This window comes from Trachemys scripta, chromosome 3, assembly GCF_013100865.1.
Source record: "Trachemys scripta elegans isolate TJP31775 chromosome 3, CAS_Tse_1.0, whole genome shotgun sequence".
NCBI lineage: Eukaryota > Metazoa > Chordata > Testudines > Emydidae > Trachemys > Trachemys scripta.
The window spans coordinates 80,860,467-80,879,136 of NC_048300.1; the positions used below are offsets into that span (position 1 = coordinate 80,860,467).

The following is an 18,670-nucleotide window of genomic DNA, read 5'->3' on the forward strand; positions in this document are numbered from 1 at the left end:
GTCCACGAAAGCTTATGCTCTAATAAATTTGTTAGTCTCTAAGGTGCCACAAGTACTCCTGTTCTTTTTGCGGATACAGACTAACACGGCTGCTACTCTGAAACTAATAATCTTTGAGTAACTTAACTGCTTTGGCTGCTTCCCCTCTTCCCCAGCTCTCTGTGACAGATATAAAGCCCCACGTGCTTCTGGTGTTAAACTGAATGCATGTCCTCCAAACACTTCCCCTCCCCTTCTGAGGTAGTGTGGGATACTTGCTCAGTAAAAACATGATTGGGCAGCATGTCAGATGCACCCAACACAATTGTGATGTCAGAAAAGCTGCCACATGTGCCCAAACTGACCCATGGAACATGTGAAGGTCAATGTGCTCCACCCGGTTCCAAAACCATGGTTAAAACCTGTAGCATGGACAGTGCCTTTAACCATACCTGAAATAGTTCCAGACGCCGCTTAGGTCCACATCTAATACGATGTGACATAGTGTGATCAGAAATGTTTCTTAACAGAGCAGTCTAAAATGAGGGATAGCCTATAACAGAGGAGTCATCTGAAATTGTGGGCCCCATATAGGATAGGATTGCGTAGCCACACACAGTGCTGCATCATTGGTCCTGCTTGAATTGGTCACATAATTTGTGCTCCAGAATACAAACATTTTGTAAAGTCTCTTGCCCAAGATTGCAAAGAAACTCTTCAGCGTGAACTATTGTTACCTATGTGGTGACAGCCTGAAACAACAGCCCCTAAGAGGCGTGGACTGCCTCATGCATTTCAATGGGCCTTTAACACTGAAGTCTAATTGGGAATACTTTAAATGTCATTGTTAACTATTTCACTCCTGTCCTGGTCATCTTAGCACAAGCATCAGCTAAGGTGCTTCTTCCACTGCTGCTAGACACAGGGGTAGATATTGTGGGGGAGGTGCCAGCCATTTGTGTGGGAAGGAGGAATTCAAACCACCCTTCCTTCATAAATTTAAAATCAATTTTGCTGCTGCTCTTGCCCAAAAAAGGGAGGGAAAGATAAGATGCAGCCTCTCCCCAGTGCCAAAGGCCTAAACTGCCTCCTGGTTGTCAAAATAACAAAACTTCCATATCCTGTGGAGTTAGGGTGACCAGACAGCTAGTGTGGAAAAAATCAGGACAGGGGGTGGGGGGTAATAGGAGCCCATAGAAGAAAAAGACCCAAAAATCGGGACTGTCCCTATAAAATCGGGACATCTGGTCACCCTATGTGGAGTGCCAAACCTAATTCTGTCTTCCCAAAACCTCCGGTCCCCCACACCACTGGCAACACCTGCAATGCTACTAAACGCTTTTGAGCACAAAAACCTGTGGCATGCTGAGTGTTTGAGGGCAGCATACAAGGAATAGAATTTAATATGAACATAAATAACAAGTGGTAGTTTACGGACTGGGCTAGATTGTTGGGGGTGAGGGTAACAGGCAAGGAAACAGGACTTGTGGGGGAGGGGAGTGCTGCTAAATCAGGGATTTGTGACATAATTTAAGGGTCACTTTCTCATAATTAGTCTCCTGTGCCATCTACAGACAAGACTTCCTGTTATAGTAATGTATGGAACAATGCTGGCCAAGCATAGAGGTTACTTTTTGTGGGAGTGGAAGGGGTTGTTTGTTTTTTGATGGTTTTTTAAAACAAAACAAACAAAAACCTGCTACGTCTGTGTTCGTAGCTTGAACTTGTTTGGCAAATAGCTGTAATGTAATCCAGAGCAACACTAGATAACTGTTTTGAACCCTCTTGTGGCTAGAATGCTTCATTCCATAGGGTATGCAAGGAAAGGATTATCAGTGTAATCTACTATTCTTTCCACACAGTTGCTGGTTATGCCAATTTGCATTTCCTGTTTTCCCCTTCTTCAGTTCGGCTTTGAACATCATAAGCCAAAGCTTCAGAGTCTCTTCCACCCTCCATTTCAGGTCTTTCAGGAACAAGATCTTTTGCTTGGTACTTATGTCACCTGTCAAAACACTTTTTTCCCCCGAGTGAGACCGGGGAATAGAGTGACTAGTCACATGAATGTGGCTGCTGGAATTACCTGCGTAGCCTGAAGTACTCAAGTCGTCTCTTGAAGACTTGAGAAGGGTCAGACACATTTTCACTAGCTGAATTGCATTTGTTTTTGATACTTTTTGTACATACAAAATTCCAGATTTTTGAAAGGCCCACAAAGTGATTTCAAGACAGCGGTTGTCCAGATGGCCTCCCTTCATTCCCCACCGCCTACTCTCTTAGCTGGAGAACGTTCCAACCATTCATGGCAGGCTGGGTTCCTCCATTTCCAATCCAGTTGCTCTAACTGTGTAAGAGAATTTGGGCTAGAGGGGAGATGAACCAAGCTTTCAGCAGAGGGAGTTTGGGTGTGTTGATATGTTGTATTGGGGAGGAGTTGTCTTTTGTTTTTGTGTGAGGGGGCACAATCTGGTCAGAAATACTCGGAGGGAGGAGACTCTCCATTTCATGGATAGGGGATGGTGTATAACATACCAGCTCTGGTAAGAAGGGAGGTTGCTGAAAGTTTCCTTTAAAGACAGTGTTGCTCTATTAATTTGATGGTAAGGTTAACTCAACAAGCTGGCATTTCTCCCTTCCATAATGGGCTCACCTCAAGAAGTGAGTATTGGGCTTGATTGTGCAAGATGCTGAGAAGCCTCCACTACTGCTCAGCACCTATAGGGGTGAGACCTATTTATGAGCTTCCTTCCAAGCCCATGTCCCCAGCAGCGTACAGCTGGCGAGCAAAGTCCCATTTCCCGCCACCTCCCTTGCTGGTGCCTATGTAGTCCTGCTCTGGGATTACATTTACTATAATTCATGTGCTCTGTTGGAAGACTATGAAACAAATCTCCAAGTAATTGTCAGATGGGAATTTCAATTTCTGAAACAGCCTCCGTTTCCTACCAGTACCCCCTTCTCTTCTCTCTCTTTCAGACAATGAATATGTATTTATGGACCTGGAGCAGAAGCTTAGCAAATACTTCTCGAAGGAATGGAAGAAAGAGACGAGCAAAGTAGGTCAAATGTGGTTGTATTTCAGAGATTATTAACTTTGTGATGCTATGATTACACCATGAAATAGAGGCCTCAAACTGAAGACTGAGGCGCACTTGCTGGTGGTCTCTGGTGAGCTGGTTAGTCACATGGAACTGAGTCTCGTAATTTCCAGCTGCTAAATTGGATTAAAAGAGGGTAAAATTACATTAAGTACTTTATGCTGCCACATAAGCAACTGCTGTAGCTGCCACCAGGGTGTTGTTCAGGTGCCCATAGAAGGGGATGGGGGTCAATAAGCCAATCTCTCTTGAGAATAGTTGCTCCATGGAAAGGTTTGAGAACCCCTGCTGTATAAAACAGAGCAGCCTTTGGGTAAAATGACCTTGCACGGCTACTTGTAATAACCTGTGTACCACTGTGCATTTGACTATGAAACACAATGGGGGCTGGAGTTGCGATTCAACAGAGGTGCATGAAAGAGCAGCAGTTGTAGGGAGGAAGCATTTTTTTATTAAGAGGAGTCTTGATTTCTCTGCGCTAGCTGAAATGTCAAGAAAAATCACGTGAGACGAATAAGACATGTCTGGCTTGTACCAAACAACTATTCTAAAATAACATTGTCAAGTCTTTTTTTTTTTTATTAGAAGTTTAAAGATCAAGTCCCATACCCAGTTGTCATCTTTTTACATCAAAACAAAATCTTAAGAGCTGAAACTAACACGAATGTTTTCATTAAACTACATTGTTAGGCTCCAGACATGTTTGTATATAAGTATTGTCTGTTACACCTCTCTAGGAAGATACTTTGCTCAGCAAGTGAACTTTTGGTTTCTTCCACCTCGAGAGCGATTGCTGATTCCAGCAGTATCTCCCATTTTAAGTACAGGAAATATCTCTCAACACAGTATAGCATCTTCCAAATGAGAATAAGCTTTCAAAATGCGACTAATGGAATTTGCTACTGTGGCACCAGTTAGGGCAACATGCCTGTGTAGGTACTCACGTGGCCCTCATCACCATAGTAACTGAGCGCCTCGCAGTCATTCATGATCTTTATCCTTACAACACACAACACTCTTCTGAGGTCGGAGAGTGTTTTGATTCCCATCTGTAAAATGGGGATTAGACCCAGAGAGGCTAAGTGATTTGCCCAAGGTCACACAGGACATCTGTGGCTGAATATGGAATTGAATCCTGGTCTCCTGAGCCTCCTGGTTCAGTGCTGAGTTGGCTAACTCCCTCCTCCTTATCCCTTCATTGACAACAAAATGGTATCCTTGCGCACTCTGCAAAATGATTAAGTGTTGTGACTGGATTTTTTTTTTTTTTTATGAATTCCTTGGCGATGGAGTTGTTACTGTTGGTACCATAGGTGTGCTTGACACATTATGTATGTAAGCAGATGGATCTGTGACCCAACATATGCTTGGGTCTGCTTATGTGAGTGAAGTTACATACTGACCAGACCTCAAAATAGACAAAGCAGAGAGGGGAAGGAATGCGAGACTTTAACTCTGTCTTAATTTTTATTGAAAAATAGATATTTGGTGCTCAGGGGACTTCCCCTGTAAGGGAGGTAGGTCACAGTTTGAACAAAAAATCTTGACAGTATTCTTTTAAACATCTGTAGTTGTAGTCTGTGAAATTGACATCGTGTCTCCCTTGAGTTCGTGGCTATATGGTGTGAATAACCAAAGCAAAGGGTTTGCCCTGCCAGCCCAAAGATCAGTAGCAGCCTGGAATGCTTCAGCCTGGGTCAGGAAGGGCTGAGCATATTGCAGAGGTAAAAGGTTTAGTCTTTTCCTGAGAGTGGGGCTGAGGGCTGGTGGCATAGGGTATAAGGAAACAGGAGAGCTTGGATGCTTCATTTATGTCTTGCCATGGCCGAATGTTTCATAGTGTCTCATTGATAAAAGCTCCCAAGACAATTGCTGCACATCTAAGTGTGGTGAATAAAAAAAAGAAAATGTGTGGAGTGGGTCTGGAGTGGGGAACAATGGGCAAAACACAGAATAGTGGGGAAGCCTCTGGGCTCATGAGAAAATTGTCTAATGCTTTCTTTTTCTCCCTTTGCCCTAAAGGGGACAGAGAAGTTCACCCCTCCTTTTGTTGCCTTCTTCAGGGTACAGTACTACGTAGAAAATGGAAGGGCCATAAGGTAAATCTGTCCAGGGTAACAACTTTATTTTTTAATAAAGCTGTATTAGATGGAAAAACAAAAATCTCTTTCCTTTGAAGAGCTCTTTCCTTCTCTCTGTGGGTGCTGTAGTCCTAAAGGCATTCTCTGGAGGTCAATAATGATGTCTGTCAGTACATCCTTTTATCCAAAGGAGTCGACTTCCATCCTGGTAGGATTCAAACTGAGATGCTTTTCAGCTATCTTTTTAAAGCGCCATGCGCCAATAATTTAATGTTGCTGCTTTTTAATTGTTTAGCATCTAAACAATTGTAAGGCTGATGAAGTTAGAGAAGTTATTACAAAATTAACAGTGAGCACCCTCAAGTTTGTTGTTCTGCTGTCGACTCTCCATCCTCTCACTCACATGCTTTGATTTAGCTGTTGCTCTTCTTCAAACTCCCCATCCATTTGCCCACAACAACTATGGCAGCCTTGTTTTCATATGCTTTCCACAGCCTGAACTTCAGTCTACAATAATTTTCCCCCTTCTTCCTCCTTGTTCGGAAGGCTTAACTCTTTTTTTATTTCTCTCTAGATATGGATGTAGGTAATATTTATTAAAATGCAGCCAACAAACCTCTGATTGTACGTACAAGATTAAAAAGAAAATCAGACCAACACTGGCAAAATGATCATAGAAATTGTTACTCTGGGATACAGCCTAATATTTTTCCTTTGGTAATTTATTTTTTGTATTTACTGTATCTGAGCCATGCGCATGCTGGCTAATTTGGAAGTGGACAAAAGGAATGACTTGTGAGTTATAGAATTTTGCATTTGAGTGGGTTCCATTCATGTGGAATATAGGATGCACACAACTACCCTTCCCTCCCCAGGCAGAACAAAGGATGATTCAGTTAAAAATGAACAACTGACAGAGTGTTTTTGCATCAGCACTGCTGGTGTGGTTCTGGCCTCAGGGCAAACCAAGAGCTGGAAGCATTCAGGTGGATTAATGTCAGCATAATCTTTGCTCTATTTCGGCATTTTGCTGTCCTCATCTGAATAAGGCTTTTTTTATTTTCCTCTTTGGACTGAGGGGAGAAAGTTTCCCTTTGAAAGTTTCTCTCTGAGAGGAGGAAGTTTTTCTTACTGCTAAAAGGAGACTTCCCAGTATTCATCTTCCTCTGGGTATGTCTACACTGTAATTTAAAAACCTACCACTGGAACATGCCAGCTGACTCTGGCTCGCAGGCTTTGGGCTAAGGGACTGTTTAATTGTGGTATAGACAGTCAGACTCAGACTGGAGCCCGGGCTTTGGAACCCTGCAAGGTGGGAGGGTCCCAGAGTTCAGGCTGCAGCCCGAACCCGAGAACATCTACACCGCAAGTCAGCTGGCACAGGCCAGCTGCAGGTTTTTAATTGCAGTGTAAAACGTACCCTTTGTACCTCTCCATTAGCATCACAAGCGTCTTTCCTCTGCAGTAGTAGTAAAGCAGAGAGAGGTGCACAGAGGCACATCCATGCAATCATGGGGCTTCTTTAAAACACACTCATTGAATCAGAGTCCTAGAAGGGAGGTCTTGGTTCTGTGACCATCTAGCCATCTATTTATCATATGCTCACCTTTCCCTAATAACATCCCCATTTAGTGCTCCTGCAAGACAACAAAAGCAAATCCAAGGTTCCTGCCATTATTATCTACCTCCCAGGTAATTCACTGATATTGTAAAGCACTTTGAGAGCCTCAGCTGGAAGGTGCAATACAAAAGCAGTGCCAGTCCTAGAGAGGAAGGATGGACTTTTGGTTGAGACACTGGACGGGGACTCGGGAGATCTGAGATCCTTTCCTGGCTCTGCCACAACTTCCCATGTGACTCTTGGCACTTAATCACTCTGTGCCCTAGTTCCACTTCTCCGCAGAAAAGTGATGATATGAGTTCCTTTCTTCAACCTTTGTCTATTTGGATTGTTTAGACTGTAAAGATTTGAGGACAGACTATTCCCTACTGTGCCTAGTGCAGTGGGGCCCTGGTCTTGACTGGAGCTGTAGATGCTACTATAATACAGAGAGTAAATGACTATTTAAAAATGCAGTTTATACACATCAGTGATTCCATACACGTATCCATTCTCGACAGTGAAGCTGCATGTGACTGGCCTTACCTGAATGTGATCTCTCTTTGCTGTGGCTTAAATACAGCTTCTCTCTGTATTCTGCAGTGACATGGTAGCACGGCACCTGTACTACTGCCATCTCAAGGAGCAGGTGTTGAGGTCTCGGTGCCTCCACAAAGAAGAAATCTACTTCCTGCTGGCTGCATACGGTTTACAGGCTGACTTGGGCAACTATGTGGAGAATGTCCATGTTGGGAAATATTTTGAACCTCAAGCCTATTTCCCACAGTGGGTAAGTTTTCACCATGAGAATGAGGCAGAATCGTCTGTAGTTGCAGCAGGGACTCCCCAGGCTCTGTGACTGTATGTGGGATGAATCTAACAGGGCTTTTTCTCCACTGAGGCCTATGTGCTTCCCAGTCTGAATCCAACAGTTAAATGGCAGATATTTTCAGAAATAAATTTGCATTGAAATGCATTTGCTTTTGCATCCTAAGATTCTCTGGAAAACCTCAAGGGGCTGAAGAAGAGTATCTTCAGTACCTTGGCCCCATCATATTTACCTGTGGGGTGGACTGAGTTCAGTGCGGGGTGGCAGTACGTGAGGGGCAACACCAGTTGGTCAAAACAGAGAGAAAAGGACTTCTCGCTCTGACTAGGCTCAGCTGAGAATTTCATTGTGATCCCTCTGTGTATGGTCTCTTGGCCACTAATTGGTCTTGAGTTACTTGTATCTCATTGTCCAGTGCTTCTAGTATGTACTTTAAAGATTTCAGTTTCCATGCTCCATTTTTACAGATTTTGGGGTGTTTGGGATAGTTTGGTGGTTTTTTTACCCTCCCACCCCCACCCCTCAAAAAGTCTTAATAGGTTAATTTGAATTGTAACTATCATTTTGAGTAAAATGGTTTGCCTTTTTTAAACCTGTTATGGTGACTAACTCTGCCTGAGGGCAATGACTGAACCAGTCACTTGTCTTCTGGCCATTCAGTACCTTTGGAAGGAGCGCACAAACATGCAACGTGCAGAATGCTTCCTGCACTGTTTCCTACTCTGCTGTTACGCACGGATGCAAAGTGAACCACCACAGTCAGTGAGAATGCAAGTAAATGACAGGGAGGGAGAGGATGATGCTGTGGACTGGGAGTCAAGAAGTCAGGGTTCTACTGGCTCTGCCTCCAACCTGCTGTGTGTATCCTTGAGCAGGTCTCCTTACCTCTCTGCCTCTGATTCCCCTCCAACCCCAGCTGTTTCCAAGCATCAGGCGGGGGAAGGGTTCAATGCAGGAGAAATGAATGGCGTCAGGAGGCAGGTGTGGTGGAGGCAGGGCAAGTCTGGACTTTTATACTCCTGAGCCCCAAGCTACTTCTCCTCCCACTGTGCACAAATACTCCCTTTTCCCTGGCAGAATTCTCCCCACTGGACTCTTCCCCACCCTGGAAATTGCAGTTCCCAGATGACATACACCTGGCATTACGTAGTTTCCAAAGGGTTTAAGAAGGTGGGTCTGACAGGGACTGTTCTAGGGCGGCTGTCAATCTTTTTAATCTTGCAAACATTGCAAAGGCCAAGGCTGAGCACAGCCCAGCTGCAGTGAGCCACAGGCCCACGCGAGCGTGTAGATGATTTATTATTACAGATAGCAAAATCTGGCATCTAGGGGGATGCTTCTCTCCCTGTCCCCAGGGTACAGCAGGGAAGACACTGCATGATCTACTTCTTTAACCGCATCTCGTTCAGATCGGTGGCCGAAGGCTACTGCAACCCGAATAATGAATATAAAGGGTGGAGCTGCAGGCTAGCAAGTGGGAAATCTGGCTTTGAACTCTGGACTTGGCTCCCAGCTATAGCCTCGTGATGCTGTACAGCTGCTGGCTGATAAGATCAAGAGTGACATTGACAGAGCTCAGCCTTCTTGGTAGGAGGATGATTATAGTCACATGAGGTCTGTGCACAGGGAAAAGCAGGGAGTTTGTATAAGAAGGCAAAAGAAGAGCTTAATAGAACTATGGAAAAGGCTCTGTTTGGTCACTGTTCATATCTCTGCTTGGGCAATTTGCTCCCTATTGGATATTCTCAAGTGCTTTGCACAGTCTAGTTTTAAATGTCCTGTGTAATGGGGCTTTGTGAAGAAGCAAGTTTAGCATAAATTTCTTCCTATCTCTGTTGCAACTGTTCCCAACCCAGCCTTTCCTATGTGGAGGAAGGCTTTAACATTACCCTAGAATACTGCATTATTCTACAGTAACACATGGCTGAGTGATCTGAGCACAAGACCAGGAGCCAGGAATTCCTGAGCTGTAAACTCTGGCACTCATTGGCCCTGGAAACATCACTGAACTTTGGTGCAAATTTTCCCATCTGTAAAATGGGAGGATGGTAATACTTGCCTACCTCCATAGAGGCAATGAGAGGTGTATTTAGTTATTATTGATAAAGCACTGTGAAGATGAACACTGCTAAATAAGCACCATGTGTAATTATTATTGATGCATATACTAGCATTTCTGCAGTGTTTGGGCCGTGGCTGCAGAATACGCCAGTATTTTAGGTAGTATTAGATAGCTGCCTGTAAGTGTTTAGCAAAACTGAAACCTGAGAAGAATTGCCAGGACTAGAGAATACAAATATTAAATACCAAATACTATTGTCTTATTGCGCTCAGATATTGCATGTTATGATTTTGCCACATAATTAAGGGGGGACCTATTCAGAGAACTGATTCTCTAATATCTTTTGGGCAAATTTAAATGCTGGCTCTTCAAGGAGAGAGAGTTCAGTGAACTTACATTGCCTGGTGTGGTGTTCAGGTTAACTGGGAAAGAGCTTCCGTTTCCACTCTTGTTTGGTCCTTGCTGTTGACCCAGCTGCCTCCCGTTGGGATCGTTGAAAAGCTGCTGACCATGTCTCTTTCCTTTGTGGCAGATAATTGCAAAGAGGGGGAGTGACTATATCTTGAAGCATGCTCCAGAGATGCACCAAGAACAGCAAGGTCTGACTGCTAAAGATGCAATCCTGAAGTTCATTAAGGAGTCCTGTTTGCTGGAAGATGTACCTGTCCATTATTACAGATTACAGAAGGTTAAACAAACAGCTGCTTATTTCATCCTTTTGTCAAAGATGAATGTGCTGCTGGGTTTCTTTTCACTTTATAAATGTTGTGCCTCTAATGTTAAAAGCAGAGGCTTTGCCACATGTGGGAGTGAATCCATTTGTATCTGGGGAGGCTCCACTGATGTGCACAAATACCATTCCATGGCAGACTCATTTGGTAGAGAGAAGAAACACCTTTTAAGTTCTCAGCCGTTGATTCACAGCCCCACAAGTAGGTCAGCCTCCCTTCTCTAAGGGTAGGTCTACACTACCCGGTAGTTCGGCGGCAAGCAAATCGAACTTCTGGGTTCGACTTATCGCGTCTTGTCTGGACGAGATAAGTCGAACCCGGAAGTGCTCGCCGTCGACTGCGGTACTCCAGCTCGGCGAGAGGAGTACTGCGAAGTCGACGGGGGAGCCTGCCTGCCACATCTGGACCGAGGTAGGTTCGAATTAAGGTACTTCGAACTTCAGCTACGTTATTCACGTAGCTGAAGTTGCGTACCTTAGTTCGAATTGGGGGGTTAGTGTAGACATGCCCTAAGAGTAGGGTGGAGTCTGCTCCCATTCCATTCCACGCTGCTCTGTGTGATGCCACAGCAACTGCTACAGAGTATTTTTGGGTGCATCTGAGGACTGGCTGAATGTGGAATCGTGGGAGGGGAAAACACTGAAGCCGTATGTTGTCAGATGAGGGGGATTGATTTTTGGGGGGTGAGGGGGGAAGAGGATTGTTGAAAGGATAATCAAAGGGGTCTGTCCTATGGCATTCAAGTGCTGTGAAACAGTGAAAGAGATTATTTGTATTATCATAGCACTGAGGGACCCCAGTCATGGCCCGGGACCCCTTTATGCCAGGAGCTTTGCAAACACAGGACAAAAAGACAGTCCCTGCCCCCAAAGAGCTTACAGTCTCTAGCGCTGAGTGTGCCCAAATAGCAATTTTTGTACCTCTTTGTTCTTGATGTGCGTATTTTTCGGTTTTTGTTTTTTAATTATTTAGTTATTTTATTTCCTTTTTGCCACCTACTCCCTCCCCTCCAGTCTCCTCAATTGCTGTTTGCTCCCAGGCAGATGATGTTACAGGATGGGGAGGTGAGGAGGTGCCTCTTCCATTGCCTACAGTAGGTCACTTATCAAGTCAAAATGCAAGGACAATATCCAGAGTCCAAGAGCAAATATTCACCCCTGGGTGAGTTTCCTTTCCCACATAGGCAAGCCAGGTCCTAGGAGATGCACAGGGCTTTTCCGGAGTGCACGCGGTCCACTTTGCCAGAGCTTACTGAATAATTTGAAGGCTTCCTGATCCAGTCTGTCTTTCTGTGCTGGTCACATTCAAGCAAGGTTATGTCCAGGAGATACCAAAAGCTTAAGAGGCCTGTTTCATTCCATTAAATCTCTGAGATGCTCCACTTACGGGGAAAACATCAAGAAGAAAGTTTCAGGTTCTCTACAGGAAATACATTCCAATTTGGGCTCAGATTCTAATGATGTTGATTTAACCTCTCATAAGCCACATCCATTCCCTCATCTTCTCCCTGCTTTGACTCTAATGCCATTAATGATCGTCATAAGACAGTCTGGCTTGCACTTGAAGGCTATAAGAAACGCACTGGCAGGACGTGATACAATTTATGTCCAGAGGCATGACAGGTGTGAAATCGGTTGTCCTTAATACCTGAATTCCTGTCTGTCTTGAATTGTAGCATATGTTAACTGTTACATACATTGCTATGGCCACAACACATTGTCCTTCCCGCTGCCAGCTCCACCAGAGAGGCAAGAATACTGGCATGAGCAAGTTTATCCATCCATCGTTGGATTACGAAGCACCAGCCCATTTAGACAGTATGTCAGAGGAGCCAGCTGCTGGTGGCTTGTGTGGTAGTGCATTGTGCCAACTCATGGGAGATCTGAGTTTAAGAGCAGTCTCACATCTCCTGGTCTCTGGGCTGGCAAGGCTCACATCTGTTTCCTACCCTGTTTTCCCCTCTCCAGGCCAGTTTATGAATTAGATAAAGCTGACACCTTTCAAACCATTTTTAATTAGCCTTCCACCTTCTTCCTCCCTCTCTTTTACCACCCCATTCCCAGCAGAAGGAAAGTTAACTATAGTTGCATGAGGCCTGTATCTTAACCAGTGCAGGATGGGAATAGTGGAAAGTTTAATGTTTAGGTCTGAGCTTTATATCATGGTTTGGAGTTATTCTGTTTGTTAGTTCCCAAGAAATTCCAACCCCTCCTCTGATAGGGGAGGTGTGTGTGACTCTCTATCACTGGCATGTCCTCTAGGAGGTATATGTTGCTTAAGGAAATAAAAAGAATCCAGAACATGTTTACACCAACTAATCTCAAATAGAATAGAAGTGTCAATGATACAGCACATGTGTCCATCAAGGTGCAGCACAGGTACAATAGGATAATGATCCTAATAATCCTTTAAAAGCCTGAAGTATAAAACTATGCTACAGTATATACTGAGGACAGAGCGGAAATGCTAAAAAGCTAGATCCAAAGCTGCATTAACCAACACCAAGTCATTCCACCTATGGGGCTTTATTAACCCCTGCTGCTGAACTGCACCTCCAGGTTCCAGCAAGGCCACTAGTGGGAACATTTTCTGCCCTGGCAAGGAGGTGGGACAAGCGGACCTAATAACAGTTTGTTTCAGTCTCTACTTCTGTGCTGTGCAGGTGGGGGTGTTCCTGGGGATAGCAGTGGAAGCAGATTGAAGTAAGGGGCGATTGGCTATGAATAACCGCTTTGTTAAATAAATGACAGTGCTCTAAATTCAGTAAAGCCATTGGATTCCACTTCAATGACTGCAGGTTGTCTTAGGTGTTCAGTATGTGGTGGAAACTCTCAAGACCCCAGCATGAGAAGAACTACACAAGTGAGATATTTAATTCAGTGTTTTTCAGTGAGGAAATGGACACACAAAAAAACCCAGCTAAAAGGGGGGAGGGGGAGATATGAAAGTCTAATAACTTGTACTGAATTGGGATAACCTTGCTGCAGCTCTGTTACAGTACCTATCAGTCAGTGCGGGTCTGTGTGTGTATGGGCTACTTTTTTGACCTCAGACCTTTATGTTCTTGTAGGATAAGAAGGAAGATCGCCCAACAGTTGTCCTGGGCCTCACCCTTAAAGGAATTCACATCTATCAGGTAACCAAATGAAATGAAAGCTATTGATGTACCATTAACTCCATGTAGCCCTCAGCACTCCCTTCTCCCTGTCTCGTTTATGTTCGCCAGACTCTGTATTTCACATTCTTGATTGCGTGTGAATTCCTTGCACATCTCCCCCTCCTCCTTATATCTGCCAGCCCTTGTGTCATCGGGTGTTTGATATGTTGCAGGAGGTGAACCATGTCAGCCAGCTGCTGTATGACTTCCCCTGGTCACACATTGGGAAACTCGCGTTTCTGGTGAGTGTAGCGGAATATGGCCGCCTGGAACCTGGCAAAGCAGTTGGCTTGCCTGCATTTCCGTGCCAAGCTTTACTAGTGTGAATAAAAATGTATTGATCTTTGCCACTGACTGATAACATCCCTCTCCTCATTTTTCTGGGATTGCTCCTTCTGTTTGTCCAGGGGAAAAAATTTGAGATCCAGCCGGACGGTTTGCCCTCTGCCCGGAAGCTGGTGTACTACACGGGTTGCCCTTTCCGGTCACGACACTTGCTGCAGCTCCTGAGCAACAGCCACCGACTCTTTCTGAACATCCAGCCGGTGCTGAAGCATATCCGAAAGCTGGAGGAGGCGGAAGGTACGTGATGGGGAGCAGACTTCATAGTGGCTTCTTCTTATTTGATAGCCTTTCTGTCACGAAAGTGAAGATAGTGAGAGGAAGGAGAGGGATCAGGTTTGTTCCCGTTGGTTAGCATGAAATGGTTACGACTCCCACTGCGTGACTTGGGTTTTCTCTCACTAGAGAGACTGTGTTCAGGAAACAAAGGGAGATTTCCTCCTTTCCTGATGTGAGTGGTGATTCTCGCTCATTGTCCGCTCAACCTTATTTTGACCTTTAATAAGTTCTGAAAAAGATTTGAATTGTGATAGGATCTGCAGTTACTCAAGGTATGCTATAAATCATGGTCACTCTGCTGTATTAAAGGTACCATTTATGAAGGGTTGCTAAAGAGTTAATCAATTGCTATAGATTGATCGAGTCCAGCCATTCAGGAGGTTACTTCATAACCATCTGGAACACATTGCTCATGTTTGTAACATGGGCATAACATCTAATAATTTATCTTTAAACATACCCTGAATATATAAATTGTAATTAAAATGATACGAGCTGTCAATCATGTGGCTTCAGGGTTTAAGATGATTCCCAGAAGGGGTCAGGAAGCAACTTCTTCCTGTGGTTTTGTATTGACCCACTTGAGTTTAATTATGGGGAATTCACATCTGTCTGAACCAGTGAGCATTGGCTATCCTGAGTCAGGATACAGGGCAAGATGACCCATTGGCCACTTCTAGTACGGTCCTTCTCTGTGTTGTTCTGTTTTTTGTGTTAACTGTTAATCCCAATTACAATGTGTAAAGAAGGTTACTGAGGATTATGGGTTCCAGTCAATGGCATGTGACCATCATCTGCTAAAGAATGCTGTTAGAACATTAACATAATGCATTTGGGCAGGGTATTCTACGACTGCCATTATGGAGGTTTTGCGCCTTCCTCTGAGGTATCTGGTGCTGGCCATTGTACCAGACAGGATATTGGGTGAGATGGACCATTGGTCTCAACCCAGTCTGGCAAATCTTATAATATTTGTGAAAACAAAATGCAGCAGGTTTGGAAATACATAAATGTCAGGAGTCAAAGTGGGCTCTACTTGTGACCTGCTTGACACACACACTGTTCTGATAGTTCTTTCCCATTCCCTTGTGGCTTATTTAGGACTCAATCCTGTGAGGTGCTGAGCATTAACTCCCATTGACTTTAATGGGAGTTCAGTGCATACCGAAAAATTCTGTTTCTTTTATAGATTTCAAGTCCTATCCACACAAGAAAATTGACCCATTGCTGACAATGACTGTGAGCAGTAAGTTCCCCCAGGACTAGTGTTTTGAAATAGCTTTATCCCATCTCCTATACTAGCATTTAAACATCTTTGAACACCAATACAGGAGGACCCCTGCTGACAGCTGTTTTCAGTGATGGGTCAATTTCCTGGTGCAGATGGGCTCAGTCTTGCCACCGCTGAAGTAATTGGGAGTTTTGCCTTTTAATAGCATGGGAGCAGGATCAGTCCCTAAGCTACTAAGTGCTCGGACATACAGAACCCCCTTTCTCGGCCTACCGTGCAAGCTACCTTGATCCTCAAAATACTTCACACGTTATCTTAATTTAGTGAGAAGTTTTTCAGCTCCACAGAATACTTATAATTGGCTTTTGTTTTTCATTTTAAGTATGATCATTGCAGGTTGCCTAGATAACATAACTCTCAACCAAAATGTGTCTGTTTTACTCCACACCTGGGGTGAAACTCTCCCTGTCTGGCTGCTCTAATTCACCAGATCTTAACTAAGCTGCAAAGTATGCATCGCAGAAATAATAGTGTTAATAGCCAGCTGGGTGTCCCCTACTCCATCAGAATACACAGTACATAAAAACATGATACTATTTTTGCTTCTGTTGGTTTTTAAATACCTAATGTATGATTCTGCCTCCACGCCTCATGTTCTTGGTGCTCTGCTGATTTATAATCATTTGGATTAATATTTGCTGTCTGTAAATAAGTTCAAATGTCCATTAAATGGGGACAATGATACTAACACACCCTTACAAACCGAGGTGCTATGTAAGTGCTAAGTATTATTCATTTAAAATTAATTCTGAATGATTGAATACATGGCTAACTGGAGGGGATGACACTTCAGAATGTTAAATATGCAGTCACTGTTATACAACTTAACTTTTTTTAATCTAAAAAACAATCCTCAACTTAACTTTGCAAGCCCTCTGTCAGTGGAGCCAAAAAATCTAAATCAAAGTTAATAGCCAGGACTTTCAAAAGGACTAGTGATTTTTTTTTTTTATTATTTTTTTATTTTTTTTGGATGTGACACATTACAGGGGCATGATTTTCAGAGTGGGGAATGCTCTCCACGTTTTGAAAATGTTACCTTCAAGGTTACTTAAGTTGGGCACCCAAAATTCCTGGTCACATTTTTTTTGAACAATATTAGCCAGCATTTGTGCATCTTCATTAGTTCCTTCTCCCAGCAAAGCCTGATAGATCTTTTAAGTTCCTAGCTGTTCCTGGTGTCCTGAGCAGCTCCCCCTCTCCATGTTCAAAACGAGCTGTAGTGGCTCAAAGTCCAATATTTCTGCTTCAGTGGACTTAGCCACTAAAGTTCCTCTCAAATGTGGAAACCAGGATTGTTTGAAGGAGTGGGAGGTCTGTTACACCTCACTGTTGAGAAGTAGACTGAATGGCATTGGAGTAGGACGACAAGAGTTTCTAAGGAGACCGATTGGATCTGAGGTGGGACAGGGACGTTTCTTTTTTTTATGTTTGGTTTGAGAAGGAAAGGTGAGGAGTGTGTGGAAGAGTGGCAGGGAACAGCTTGTATGGAAAAGAAGATCACTCCTTCCTGATTTCCCTGTCTATTTCAGTTTGGTACCTAAGACAGTAGCCATGGCAATAATATCAGTTGCCTAAGGTTAACAGTATGTACAGCCACAGCATAATGACTCCATCAGCCAGCTAGGCTTGTATTTTAAAATATTGCTGATCTCCTCCTCCTCCTCCTGCTCCTGCTCCTCCTCATGTAAATGCAGTTTTGAACAGTGATTCTGGGAAAAATCCACAGAATCCATTTGTCTTGGGATGGGGGGCACTTTGTGAATGCTCATGATCCCCATTATTTATCTTGGCAGTTGAACTCCCTAAAACAAACTAGTGAGTATGTGGGTATAAAAATGGGGGAGGAGGGTACAGTCACCTGCTTTTAGTCCTTAGGAAATCCGTGTGATATCCAGAGCTCTAGGCATTAGACAGAGCTCAAGGTAATGTGGAGAAGACTGAGGTCATGTCACTTAATGATAGGTGGAGCAGGGACATCCTACATTCCTTGCAAGGAAGACTGAAGTCCTTAAGAGTCCGGATGTTAAATTACACCCAAAAATAAACTAAATCAATTCATTGTATAGCATAGCCCCCTTCTCTTCCCACTTCCTAAAGGTTGTTAATAAGGACTTCAGTAGGTTGCGTTCACTTCTGTTGCCCACCGGTAAAAGATGGAGTGTGGCGAGCAACCCAGGCACCAACCTGGTGGTTTGGTTCAGGTTCACTTTTTCCTCCTTGTTCCTTTTTCTGCTACAGCCTTACCCTCTTACTCTTGAGTTTGCTTTCCTCTTCCTTCCGCTAAGCTCAGTTACACAGTGGGTGCAGTTAAACACAGCACTAATCACTAGTGACAGGTTTGAGGTGACCGGCATGCCTGAAGGGTGTCGGGGTGTGCAGAAGAATGAGAGAGATGGGGCGGGGGAGGTAAACCAGCAAAAGGAATGTAACAGTAGTTTACATATGTCTGAGTGCATAAAGGGCTCAGCAGTGACTCACTGAAGAGACTGTCTAAAGCAGGGGTCAGCAACCTTTTGGAAGTGACAGGTTTCAGAGTAGCAGGACAGTCTCTATGCAAAACAATAAATGGACACAAATCTGACATCAGGAATCATAACATTCAAAAACCACTCAGTCTCTCTAACCACTCAGTGACAGACTTGAAGGTGGCAATTTTGCAACAAAAAAACTTGAAAAACAGACTCCCAAGAGAGACTGCTGAACTTGAATTAATATGCAAATTAGATACAATTAACTTTGGTCTAAACAGAGACTGGGAATGGTTGGGTCATTACACTAATTGAATCTATTTCCCATGTTAAGTATCCTCACACCTTCTATGGGTCATCTCGATTTATCACTTCAAAGGGTTTTTTTTTTCTCCTGCTGATGATAGCTCTTCTTAATTGATTGGCCTCTTACAGTTGGTATGGCTACTTTCACCTTTTCATGTTCTCTGTATGTATAAATATCTTCTTTCTGTGTGTTCCATTCTGTGCATCTGAAGAAGTAGGCTGTAGCCCACGAAAGCTTATGCTCAAATAAATGTGTTAGTCTCTAAGGTGCCACAAGTACTCCTGTTCTTTCAGAAGTGGTGTGCCGAGTCTTCATTTATTCACTCTAATTTAAGGTTTCGTGTGCCAGGAATACATTTTAATGTTTTTAGAAGGGCTCTTTCTATAAATCTATAATATATAACTAAACTATTGTATGTAAAGTAAATAAGGTTCTTAAAATGT

General features: G+C 43.7%; 1 protein-coding gene across 4 annotated transcripts in view; it reads left to right on the top strand.

Moving 5' to 3' along the window:
- The window catches only part of FRMD1 (FERM domain containing 1), a 75,147-nt gene that overhangs the window by 43,468 nt on the left and 13,009 nt on the right, over nt 1-18,670 (top strand). For all 4 annotated transcript variants that reach the window (XM_034765193.1, XM_034765192.1, XM_034765195.1 and 1 more), the window contains 7 exons: nt 2,956-3,035; nt 5,100-5,176; nt 7,362-7,548; nt 10,182-10,337; nt 13,451-13,516; nt 13,711-13,779; nt 13,945-14,119. In XM_034765193.1, coding sequence (XP_034621084.1) covers nt 2,956-3,035; nt 5,100-5,176; nt 7,362-7,548; nt 10,182-10,337; nt 13,451-13,516; nt 13,711-13,779; nt 13,945-14,119 — 810 coding nt within the window. The remainder of the gene's footprint in view (nt 1-2,955; nt 3,036-5,099; nt 5,177-7,361; nt 7,549-10,181; nt 10,338-13,450; nt 13,517-13,710; nt 13,780-13,944; nt 14,120-18,670) is intronic.